General features: G+C 36.6%; 1 protein-coding gene across 1 annotated transcript in view; it reads right to left on the bottom strand.

The window, feature by feature from the left end:
• LOC107658009 (calcium-dependent secretion activator 1-like) overlaps positions 1-13,211 on the bottom strand; it is an 84,700-nt gene that overhangs the window by 19,236 nt on the left and 52,253 nt on the right. The window contains exons 12-17 of the mRNA XM_016446389.1: positions 7,610-7,746; positions 7,337-7,524; positions 5,122-5,223; positions 4,364-4,427; positions 4,007-4,130; positions 822-890 (exon numbers count right to left, since the gene is read on the bottom strand). Of these exons, the coding sequence (XP_016301875.1) occupies positions 822-890; positions 4,007-4,130; positions 4,364-4,427; positions 5,122-5,223; positions 7,337-7,524; positions 7,610-7,746 (684 nt within the window). The remainder of the gene's footprint in view (positions 1-821; positions 891-4,006; positions 4,131-4,363; positions 4,428-5,121; positions 5,224-7,336; positions 7,525-7,609; positions 7,747-13,211) is intronic.

The following is a 13,211-nucleotide window of genomic DNA, read 5'->3' on the forward strand; positions in this document are numbered from 1 at the left end:
AGAGAGAGGGAGAGAGAGAAAAAGAGTCAGAGCAATATAAGGAGAGGGAGAAATAAGGGAGAAAGAGAAGGGAGAACTGGGGGAGGAAAAATAATTATTCCTCAAGGTGGCATGTTTTAGCCCAAAGTCGGTGCAGCATCCCTGGTAATTTCACTCTTGGTTGCTCTCCAGAGAATTATTGTGTATTTGATATAGAATAATAAAAAACAAAAACAAATGGCAAACAAACACACATGTAGACAATTACCTGGAACGACAAGAACAAAAACACATAGCAAAGTAGAAACTGAACGACACACTGAACAAAGAGACAATAGCCATTGTTCGGTCGCATGACAAATCGAACACAGTTGTAGTAATCACGAACAAGACAGACTTGTGATGTTGGAACATGTAAGTCATAGCTCGTACACGTATGCTAACTCCTGCTCTCCCGGTAGCTCAGTCACCTGTTGATGTGTCTGGAACCCCCCAGTGAAACCACCTACCACACCACAGTAACGATATACACTCAGACAAAGTACAATGGCGAGCAAAGTAAAAATGCATTCAAGTCACAAACATGAGCTTCAACCAAAAACGAACAAGAGGAAGCTGAACAGATGCATCAGTCATGTTGTATTACAAACAGATGGAACATCTCTGCCAAAAGGAATTGGAATCGAAACGTTACGTATCGTTATCTACTCAGTGTCTGTCATCTGTATGAAAATGGCAAAACAGAAAAGTTCCAAGAAGGATGTGACATGGAGGATTGAGTTGATGAAACAGAGGTAAAGAATGAGTGAGGAGTGAGGAGAGGGTGAGGAGTTTTTACTCACGGATGGTTAAATCCATCACTTGTGTAGCCAAGGAGTAGACAGGATGATCATACATTTCCCTCTTTTTTCCTAAAGAAAAGGAGGATTCCGGCATGCAAGAGTTTGGGGTCAGAGGAAAGGGGGTCAAGGGTCGAATATGGTGAAGGGATGTCTTGTGTTAAAGGGGTGGTTGATTGCGATTTCACTTTTTTAACGTTAGTGTGTAATGTCGCAGTTGGAGCATAAACAATATCTGCAAAGTTGCGGCGCTGAAAGTTCAATGCAAATGGAGATATTGTCTTTTAAAATTCTGGCAGTTTAATGCCTACAAAAACGGCTTGTAGAGACTACAACGAGGTACTGACATCACAAACCCAGACAAACCCCGCCCCCGGGAACATGCAACAAATGGGGCGAGGCCATGCTGCGCTGCTTTAGAGAAGAGGAAGAAAAATAGGGATGAACATTTATGAATCGCGATTCTGTCTTCTAACGATTCTAATGGATTCACAAGTTTCAAAATCAATGTCCTAAAGCAGCGGTTCTTAATACTGTTCCTCGCGTCCCCTGCTCTGCACACACTCTGCTCTGCTGCATCTCTCTCTCTCTCTCACTCAGATCACCAGCTCAGCTCAAACAATGAACTGTTACAATTATACACTTATTTTCACATAGCTATGAGAAGCGTTAAACATGGACTCGCGTGCAGTTGCCGTACTGTATTAAAGCTTTAATCAGGATAAAACCGTATATTAAAAGATAACAGCAGCAGTAGCATTTACAAATAACAGCGTATCTAAAAGTATGAGAAAACAACAAACAAAAACCATACCATTTAGAGCCGTGCTTGCACAGGTTCTGCGTGATCCTCTTCAATAATATCCTCTGCGTCTTAATCGGGCTCAAACTGATAAGCAATATAGAATACGCCATTGTGTACAATACAACCAGAGCACATGCCGCTGAGGTGAGGGGCGGGAGGTTTAGACGTGCACTAGAGGCAGTTTAGCCAATCACAACACACTGGCCTAGCTAACCAATCAGAGCCCATCGCATATGTCTGAGGGAGGGGCTTCATAAAAGCAGAAAATGATCAGCGCATTTATAGGAGAAGGGACAGAGCATTGTAGAATAAAGGTAAATTATGTGAAAAATAATACTTTTTTTAAAAACGAAGCATTAACATGTTAGACTGCACCCCATAAACACAATCAAGCCTAGAAAAAAAACAGTCAACCACCCCTTTAAGGGAAGTTCTCATCAAGAAATCAGTTTTTGGAAAAGGTCGGCTAATACAACGTGATTTGATGGTTAAAACCCTTAAACCACAATCACCCTTAAAATCTCACTTAGAGACTGTAAAAATGAGGAACAAAGTGAAAGTGGAAAACTTTTAAAGGTGCACTACGGTTCAAAAGTTTGGGGCCAGTAAATGTTTTTTTTTTTAAAGAAATTAATGCATGAATTTAGCAAGGATGCATTAAAAGTATCAGTTTTATTTCAAATAAATTGAGCACCAAATCAACATATTAAAATGATTTCTGAAGGATCATGTGACACTGAAGACTGGAGTAATGGCTGCTGAAAATTAAACTTTGCCAACACAGGAATAAATTACATTTGAACTTATATTAAAATAGACTTATTTTAAACAGAAATAAATAATATTTTACAATATTACGGTTTTCAGTATTTTAATCAAATAAATGCAGCCTTGGTAAGAGCCTTTTTTCTTTTTCTTTCTTTTTTTTTTTTAAATCATACCAACCCCAAACTTTTGAAGATGGTGCATTGTTCACCCAAAACTGAAAATTCTGTCATTTGAAACGCATAATTTTCTTTCTTCCATGGATTTACATCAAATTGACTGATTTTATGCTACTTCTATTGTGTTTTTGTCAAACCTTTTCAGAGCAGACAGCCAATTTTGTTGTATGGAAAAGCAGCTAGTCAGCAAAATATCTGCTTTGTGTTTCAGTGAAGAAAAGAAAACCATATACATTTCAAATTACATGAATGACATGATGACAATCATATTTGGATTAGCTGTTCTATTAAGGATATTGTGTCAATATCAGCCAAGGCCCATTAGAGAGGCACTGATACTGTGTTCTAAAAGATTGTCAGCCATTTGTGGCTCTTGTGTCATTGGTTTGTCACCCTGTTCGAAATAAGCAACAGAACCAATGATTTGATGAAGTAGAGGGTATTCATTCAAAGAATCGATTTAAAAACGATCTTCAAACATCTAAACAAAAAACATCCTCCTCAAAACCAGCACACAATGCCTTTTAGTCCTCTTCAAACAGACACCTCTCCATATTGCCCATCTTTTGCTTCTTTGTAATCCTCTTTCACGCTTGTTGCCCAACCTGGCATTGTTTCATGGATGCTTCCCTCTTCATCTCATTGCTCTTTCCCCCAACCTGTTTTCCTCTAATGGGCACTTCCTCCCTTTAACCGCTCCTTCCCACATACTTAATTTATTTCACCGCAAGATCCGCCCCCATTCCTACATCCCTCTCTGTTCACGGACTCATTTTCCTTGTTCCTTTTCCTCCTCCGTAACTATTTCTCTACACTGATGTAATTTATCATCCTGATCTGAGCCATAATAATAGAAAAGAGAATGTGTGGAGACCATTTGAAAAATGTCCAATTTTCTATGTTATCGCAGCAGACAGGAAATGGTAAGAAGCTCTTCTTTGTGTGGATTTGAATGCATTTTTGCAAGTCCACAAAAGGTGAATGGACAAGAAGACATTTAAATTTTCTTGAAAAGAAAGAGAAACAAAAGCAGTAATTGCCTTAAAATAAACAAGTATATAATTACAATCAAGACAGATGCTGTGCGATTCAAGAATGTAGTCTAGTGTACTAAAATAAAATAATTAAAAAAATAAATAAACAAAAATGTCCATGTATATATTTACCTGCAAACCACCAAAATACATAAACAATTTAAACAAAAGCTTAATTACCCAAACCTAAACGTATTTTCCTTTCACAAACTGAAAGCAGTAGAGTAGATTATTTACTCAAAGCACATTATTCAAATATAAACCACCGTTTATGCATTAAATTGATATAAATGAATGGAAGCAGAGTAAAAAAAAAGTACAAAAGTTCCCTTCTGGTTCAAATCATAGCATGGTTAAGTGCTTTAAAATCATAATGCTGTGAAAGAAGAGGGCAATGCTAGTCACCTTCCTCTCTGGCGTAGTCAGTGATGTGCTGGTAGTTAATTTGAGCTGCTTGCTCTAAGCATTTACGAATGACAGCCTTGACCTCCTCCTGTGGGACTGGGGTCACAATGTCCTTCATAAGCACCTGTGAAAAAGCACAAATCCAAATTTGTTATCTAGTGACAAATTTTGTTGTCCTAGTATGAACGAGTCATACTTTTTAAAAACTTTTATATTATTTATGAATTTTTATTTTTTTTGTGAAATGATGCATGGCAGAACAAGTAAACAGGCGGTGCTGAATAAAATACCATCAATTGCTTCTCTTTTCCTTCTATTGCTGCTACTCTGAATCAATATAAGCAATGTTGTCATTACCCTCTCCAGCAAAGACAGAGTGGCTTTCAATGCTCCCTCAGGGCGACCGAACGGAAAGCAATACCTACAACAACAAAAATTACATCGTGGTTGCAAAAAATCCTATACAATTATATTTTTGCATGCAATGTTGAGAAAACAACAGAAAGGTGTGCATCAGTGGTTCTCAACTGGTGGGTCGAGACCCAAAAATGGGTTATGGACAGCATCCCATATCTTTTATGGCTGACATCAGTAAATTCAAAATCTTCAGTATTTGTCTCCAAATGAAAACCAAAAACAAAACCGTACAAGATAAAAGACGCATGGAGCAAAATGAAACCACATCCATGTGTCTAGTTTAAGATATACTTTATTCTAGTTTGATTTGCATAGGCTGTAATTTGAGCTCTGTTGGTGAAATCACATTGATATGTTTATGCACATAATGGCTGTGCACTCCTCGTATTCAGCCTAATACAATATTTGGCTCAGCATTTGTTCCATGCATTAAGCTGATAAATCACCTCTGCTGTTGTTTATGCAATTACAAAACTGTCAATTTCCCTACTTGGCCTAATAATTCGCACATTGTTGGGCCTATGCAGTCCATGGTGATACTTTTGTAGACTAAAAATTTTAATGAGGTGTTGGATTGCCAATCGATGTCCAATATAAAATCTGTGTCCTGAAACGAAAGCAGAAGAGCCTCTGATGTACTTCCTGCTATAATACAGCTTGTGAAACGTTCAATAAAGGCCTTACGTCTACATACTCACCTAAAGTTTGTGATCTGATTCTCCAGAAGGACACGTAATCGCTCTTTGATTTCCTCAAAGCGTTCTTTTTCCTCCACCTTTACTGTTCCAAGACCATCAGGCCTATTTTACAAGCAAAACATGGCAATTTTGAGCCAAGACAAAAGTGATACAAATCCAAAGAAAGGCTTGAACTGGTGTTATTTATTATTACAACAACTAATTATGATACTACATAATTGCTTTTTAAAGCCCTGTATATTTTAAGTGAAAGCAAATCAAACCACATTAACATTTCAGTATGCAGTATATCACACTTGTAACAATAAAATACAGGCCTGGCACACGGAATCCAGAAAGAACATCTAACCAGAAGCAATGTCTGACTTTCTTAAATCTAATACACTGGCTATAAATGTATTTGTAACCAGCAGATGGGACCCTGTTGTCATACTCTTGGGGGACATTGTTTGCAACCCTTTTTCTTTATTTACAGCTATCGATGTTACAATACTCTACTTGGGAAAACTATTAAAATATATTTAATACACTCAGCTGCAGCACAATAATAAATATACTTTCAACAAGTCAGTGGGAAGAGAAACCTAAACTAAACATGCTGTACAAGTACATACAGGCTTAAATTCAATGAATTTAAACTTGATTCTACTTATTTTCTTACAGGATATTGGTCTTATTGTCAAAGTAAATATATCCCATTATGCAATATTATGCTGAATTTAAAGGAATAGTTCATTTTGGCATTTATCCACCTTTTTCCTAATAAGCATTTTTAATTAAGGGAGGCACTTCTGGTTTGGGGAAGTTCCACTCAAAAAGACTGAAACAAATAATTTCAAATCATAAGGTTGTGCTACAGATAATGTCTTTATTTGTCAGTTTGACTGAAAAGGCTGTACATTTTTCTTCATGAATGCAACAATATGAAAAAAAAAAGACTACATATACTGCATATTTGTGGTCTGCTCTCCCAATTGAATTCATGATATATCCTATGAATAATTCACTGGAATTCACCAAGAATCTCTTGTTTTTCTTCCAAAATCCTTATGTCTCTTTCCAGGTTTTCACAAAGATGCTTTAAGATGTAATTAATTATCCTCCCTTTTATATATGCTTATATATGCTTTTTATATAAGCAGTGTTTACTGGAATGTTTCTAAAGCAGGTAAATACAATATTTGTTATCTGTCAAAATGATGGAAATCACTTTGAAATATTATCACTTAATGTTCCGGTCAATTAACATTTTTAATTAAGGCAATGTATGTTACATAACAGACATGCAGTATATTACTTTATATTGCTGTGGGAATAATCAAGGGAAATAATCAAGCTTTTGGGGTCATGGTCTGTTGAAAGTAATTTGTTAATGCTTTTACCCTTTTTAATGTTCATTCATTGAAGGGTGAGTAGAATAATGTCACCTCATTGTACCCAGTTTTTGAAAATGCTTATTATTGTGTTCATAGAGCAAACCTTTGACTGATTGTTTATAGTTTAACAGAAGTTACTCCTATAATCTGTGTAAAGCATCATGGGGTGTAGGAAAAGGGTGGATATTTAAAAAAAAAAAAAAAAGCCTTGTCATTTGACTTTGGGACAAGAATGAGTACATTTTTTTATATTTTGGGTGAAAGACTACTACAGTAGACAAGCTGAGCTGTTTAACCCATTGCACTCTGTGTGAACTGTGTACTGTACAGTGTAGAATAAGATGCTGCTGATATGAATATATCCTTGATAAGCCCTCTTACCTTGTGCTTCCAGGGGCCAGCTGTGTTTTACATTTCCTCTTTTTTTTAGACTCCTTTTTCCCTCCTGACTTTGAGCCAGCCCCCTGTAACTCAGACCCCCTCTGACTATCAGGAACATGTAATGAATGAGCAACACAATGAGATTTGGAAAGTAAAATAACAAAAAAGGAGAATGGAAAGTGTAGTGGCTGAAAGAATACTGCTAAAGGTTTGGAAAGTGGAAAAGAAATGAAAAATGATTGAGAACAAAAGACACAACAAATCAACCAAAATTTGGCAAAATTATAAAGAACATTCACAGGGAAAAATATAATAAACGCTAAAGCAAAAGTGCAAAAAATATGCTGATGACTTGCAAAGAGCCCTTGTTGTCCACCCTCGTTCCTGCTTCCATGATCCGTATCTTTCCCAACATCTAACATCCCAGTAATGTGGTGTATCCGAATGCGGGGCTGTACCTGTTGCCGTGAACATGGGAGGCACAAAACGCGAAGCTGTAGTGCAGCAGCGTCGGGTCAATCATGAGCCCGGCATCTGCCCTCTCCAGCAAGTCGCCAAGATAACACAGATGTCTGTGGCATCCTCTCACCCCGTTCCGAGCGCAATATTCATCCAGAACAAACACCTGACCCGGGCTAAACCATCCCTACATTTCCAGCAAATGGGTAGACAGTTTGGAAATTATGTATACAGTTGTTTTGCATTGAATTCAGCTAAAAAAAAACACTTACCAGACATGCAAAGTTGTCATTTAGCCTGTGGTCCAACGTGAGCCTCTGCACCATCTTGAACAATAAGGCATGATCAAAGCTACATGGGTTAGCTGAGATAAACTCATCCATGCCGTGCTTCTGTGCCCTGTCAGCATCTATTCCAGCCATTCATGGGGGAGGAAGGGACAGGGGGTGGGTTCAAGGAAGAGGAAATTAGCAAACAGCAAGGAGAATGATTTGTTCTCCTCCCACCACAAAAAACGAAACACCTATAATGAGTATTCTATGGCAAATCAAGGACACTGAGCTTTCACATTGTCAACTTGCAGCAAAAGTCAAGCAGAGTTCAATCGGACCTAGCAAATGTGGAACTGAGTGATAACCCTCAGCTCACATTCAGTCTGGACGTGCATGAATGAGCTGATCTGGGCGTGGTCTCTTCCTGTTCTCTCAATCAAAAGCTTTTCAACGTAAAAGCCACTGATGGCTTTGAGCAAGTGGCGCAAATCCAAATGATGAATTTGAATGTAGTTTCTTTCACTTGAATACAATAGATTCTGCCATTCGCAATTGGTTAATGTCACTCGTTTCAAGAGAGAAGATGGATTGTGTGCTCGTAAAAATACAAATGCCAAAAAAGAAATCGGGGCGATATGTTAGCCATCTTTGATTGAATGTACTCAAAAGTTATCTTTAAGAAGATACTGAAAGACCTCATGAAGTGACATTTGATTAGACAGAAATAGCCTATGTGAAATGCAGCATATTTTTGGTCCTTTTCTTTTTTTCTGTACTAGCATATAAACTACCATTCAAAAGTTTGGGCTAAATAAATGTTTTGAAAGAAGTCTCGTAAGCTGCATTTATTTGATAAAAAATACAGTAAAAACAGTAATATTGTGAAATATTACAATTGCGGTGGAACTAATTCCAACTGACCCCAAACATTTGAATGATATTATAGATGCTAAATGACATAAAAGTCACAAAACAATCTTTTTTTATTTATTTAATGGGCTCTTCAGTATGCTCAGTGTTCTAGGCTAAATGCAATCAAAATCAGCTAAATAGTCTATTCAATTTCCTAAGTCCTATGCACATAAATTTGTTGGAGAAAGTAGTAAAAGAAAAGTTATTCCTAAAAAACTGGCCCCCTGAAGAATTACATTATTAGCAACAGAATGATAGAATCTAAATCTGTGCGGTGATGAGCGTTCTCTAATGAGAGAAAATGTGAAGAAAGAATGTGCATCGTGTTACACCAATGATTAGGGCGTGTGTCTACATAACAACAATGATCTCACACCTTTTTTGTGAAGACATATGTCTAAAAATAAAGTGCTTAATCCAGTGCTTATGTGGAAAACAAATAAATACTATCTGGATCTGCTTAATTAGAGGAACTTGGATCAAGTTATGTTATCCTTTGGCTGAGTAAAGCATTGCTACAATTATAAAGACGTAGACTAAAATAAAAAGAGAAGACAGAAAAGAATATAGAGGCACAGGAAAAGACACGGGATTGTAGGAATGAAAAACTCAGTGAGGAAATGATCACGATAGAGGATAGACAACCGACAAACTGAATGGGTTGAGAAAAGATAAACATCAAAATGAATGGCAAAGAAGCCCTATAACTAAGCAACTCAGGATGATAAAAGAAGTGTAAAAATATACAACAGACTATGTGAGTTCTATGAACCATGGAATTGTAAGGAAGAAATAAGACGTAATAATTACAGGGTAAACCTACGGGATTAAAGTATTTATTCGCCTTACTCATTTGCATTTTTACATTTCATAATTATACATTAATTAAAATAATGTACATTTACATTCCACACAGTTTTGAATCGGCTTATGCACAAACCGTTGTGCTGCATTCAAATAAGGCTATGACATAAGGGGATGCTAATAGGAACCATTATTAATATTATTTTATAAGATTTTTTTAATGGTTATATATGATATTTCATTGAAAATGGATGTCTTTTACATGCAGGAACACAGTGAGACACTCCACTGTGCTTTCCTATGTCATGCAAGGAAAAGAAAGAGGAAGAAAAAAAATTGCAGTAACATTTTCCGCTTGCCTATCCATTAGCATTCCGTATTTTTCTCTTTGCAAGTTGACAATACTGGAGAAATTTTCATTGTGTTCACAAGGGTTGCTGAGCACACTAACAAGCAAGCCACTTCAGTGGCGTGCCAACAGGCTAGCATTAATGTTCTAGTGCAGATACACGGCTTTAGCAAGAAGCCAACAGAGGCTACAAAAGTAATTAATTAATTCTCTGTAAAGAATGGAGAATAATCAAAAAAGGAAGAAAATGAACTTGTCTTTCCATCAGCATCTGAATGGATAACATGACATCAAAATGCTCACCTACTCAAGCAGTATAAGGGCAAACACACAGGTGTAAATAATGAACTATATCTTTTCCTAAGTTCTACATTGGGTTTAGGGACTATTTCAAAGAGGCCCATTTCCACCGGACGAAAGATAATTAGGAGTATTTCTTGGTGAGGAGGGATGGCAGTGCCTGCTCCTTCACATTGGCATTCAGAATACTCCACTTACATATTTGCCAACTCTTGTGAAGCTCAAGTTCAAAAATAAAGAATTTAGTTGAAAGGCAAGAGAACCCTCAAGAGTAAAGTCCAAGTCGTCAAAAATTAGCAATGCTTCACTGTTGCAGTTACTGTAGACAGAACTAATTGTCGAAATTCTACATTTGGTTTAGTTACTCATCCTGAAAACATAAAGTGCCAATTAAGTGACAATTAGTTGGCAAAATAAACTCTAAAATTCTCAAAAGAGACTCAAAAGTTTAGCAATCACATTTTCAGATTAAGATTTTTTTAATTAAATGCTACCAAATAGTTTGTTTCAGTCGATAACCAACAGGACAATCCAAACCCTCCTCTACTTTACTCTGAGGGGTCTGGTGATGCCAATGATGTTTATGTAGAGAAGGCAATTATGCAAATAAATCATAAACCATACTAACTTAGCTAAATGATAAGTAAAAACGCATTAATTTACATGCAACCTGAACTGGAATAATGAAAGTTTGTAGTTTTAACCATCATCAAAAAAGTTCAACGGAAAAATACAATTATCTACTTAGGGCTAAGGCATGAGGAGTGAGATTTGAAAGGAGGAGAAAAAGAACGAGAGAAAAAGGATAAAGAGAGCACGTTGCATTGGTCAGATAATGGTTTTAGGATTATCTGACTGGTGCTAGCTAACAGGTTAGCACTTACCCTTGAGTCCAGCTAGAAGACAGCAGGGTAAGAAGGGACAAACCAGAATAACATAAAGACTAGCAACAAGGCTGAAGGAAAAAGCAGACACGAAAACCCTGACTCCACTACAGCTGCAGGACTAAAGAAGGGTACAAGCAAAGCATGAACGAAGAAAAAACACAACGTAAAATACAACGACCTGTATCAACATGATAGTGCAGTTTGAACTGGTGGGTGGTCAGATCGAGTAGTGAAAGAAAGAAAGAAAGAAAGAAAGAAAGAAAGACTTACTTTGGTGTATTACGTTGTGCCCTGCTGCAGCTGATTTTGACAGGATTCTCATCGGTACACTGGATTGCCAAACACTGATACAATCTAAATCACTGGAACATTTACTAACACTGTACTGGCAAATACACTTACCTTCAGACATATATTTGAAAGCTGGCCGAATGTGTATTTGATGCCAGTATCAGCTACTAAACTGATTCTATGAAGGTACTGTTTATAGTAAATAAATAATATAAACTGCTCATAGAGAATCAATCCAGCAACCATTTACCATTCAAAGTTAACATTTTAAGCCATGAAAATAATTCAGACTGTCAGATTACCTCAAAATGTCACTGCTTTCAAAAGTATAAAAACATTGGTAACACTTGACAATAAAGTTCTATATGTTTAAAATAGCTAACATGAAATAACATTACATTTCCAGTTTATTTATCTATAGGTTAATGTTTATTTCTATTTTAACAGGTGTAAGAATTAATATTAGTAATGTATTATGAATGAACATGAATTACACTAAACAACTCTGTATTTATAAAATAACATTATCCTAGATTAATGACCAAGATAATTACTGTTTCCAAAGTGAACCCTATTGTAAAGTGTTACCAAAACAAAAATACTCAGGGATTCAACTGTCCTTTTAATATTAACTTATTAATTGTATGTTATTGTGATACATGCATTCTGTAATCAGAGTAAATAATGTCCATTCAATATATAAAAAGCTGTTATCAGAACCTTCATAGCATTCCAGAATCTGCAAAAACCATCTGCAGCAAAGGGATGTTTGCTCATGGGTGTGTATATTGTTTTATATTCCACTACTCTGTGCCATTCAAGACCACCTGGGGTGTGTTAAGGTGGAGCGTGAAACATTTACACAGTGTATTAATGTTTCAGAAGGGAGAGGGTCTGTCTTATAGTGAGAAAATTGAATGGCATCTGAACTTGTGAGGGAATCATCTGACCACAAGAAACATTCACAAACAGGACAAATAAATCAATGGAAAACAACACAGAACCTCTACAGTACCTTTAGATTTTGTATATGTGATTAAAACTGAGCTATATTTAACTGAATTTATTTGAACAGTGTATCAATTCCCTTAAGAGACATTTTGTGATATAAGACATTGCTATGGACAGATGCTGAAGTAGATGCACACCAAAAGACAAGGTTCTGAATAGCAGGATCTATTATTATTTAGATGCTTCAAAGTGATTTGATATTAGTGTGAAGTACTTTTTTTTTTTTTTACTTTAACAGGTGTTTAAATTATTGGTGAGAACATGTGTAGCAGAATCTTAAAGGGTAAGTTCACCCAAAAATGAAAATTCTGTCATGAATTACTCCCTCGTGTTGTTCGAAACCCGTAAGACCTTCGTTCATCTTCGAAACACAATTTAAGATATTTTTGATGAAATCTGAGGGCTCTCTGACCCTCCCATAGACAGCAAGGTAACTACCACGTTCAAGGTCCAGTAAAGTACCAAGATGATCGGAAATCGAAAAGAAAACAAAAATAACGACTTTATTCCACATTTTCGTCTCTACAGCGCCATAAAAGTCGTCATGACGTGAGCGTGTGGCGTGTGGCTGACCCAGATCCGGTGTGATGACGTCATTACGCCGGATCTGGGTCAGCGCCGCCACACACTTGTGTCATAATACTGTCGTGAACGCGTGTCCACAAGTGACGCAGTAGAGACGAAAATGTGGAATAAAGTCATTATATTTGTTTTATTTTTTGTTTTCATAACTTTACAGTTGAACCACTGATGTCACACGGACTACTTTGTCGATCATCTTGGTACTTTTCTGGACCTTGAACGTGGTAGTTACCTTGCTGTCTATGGTAGGGTCAGAGAGCCCTCAGATTTCATCAAACATATCTTAAATTGTGTTCCGAAGATGAACGAAGGTCTTATGGCTTTGGAACAACATTAGGGTGAGTAATTAATGACAGAATTTTCATTTTTGGGTGAACTAACCCTTTAATTAAATAAAAGGTGATATTTCAGTTTTAAAAGGACCCAAAAAAAACTTATTGTTTAATGATTCTCATGTCATTCCAAA

Source organism: Sinocyclocheilus anshuiensis, unplaced genomic scaffold, assembly GCF_001515605.1.
Source record: "Sinocyclocheilus anshuiensis isolate Anshui unplaced genomic scaffold, SAMN03320099.WGS_v1.1 scaffold2171, whole genome shotgun sequence".
NCBI classification, from domain to species: domain Eukaryota; kingdom Metazoa; phylum Chordata; class Actinopteri; order Cypriniformes; family Cyprinidae; genus Sinocyclocheilus; species Sinocyclocheilus anshuiensis.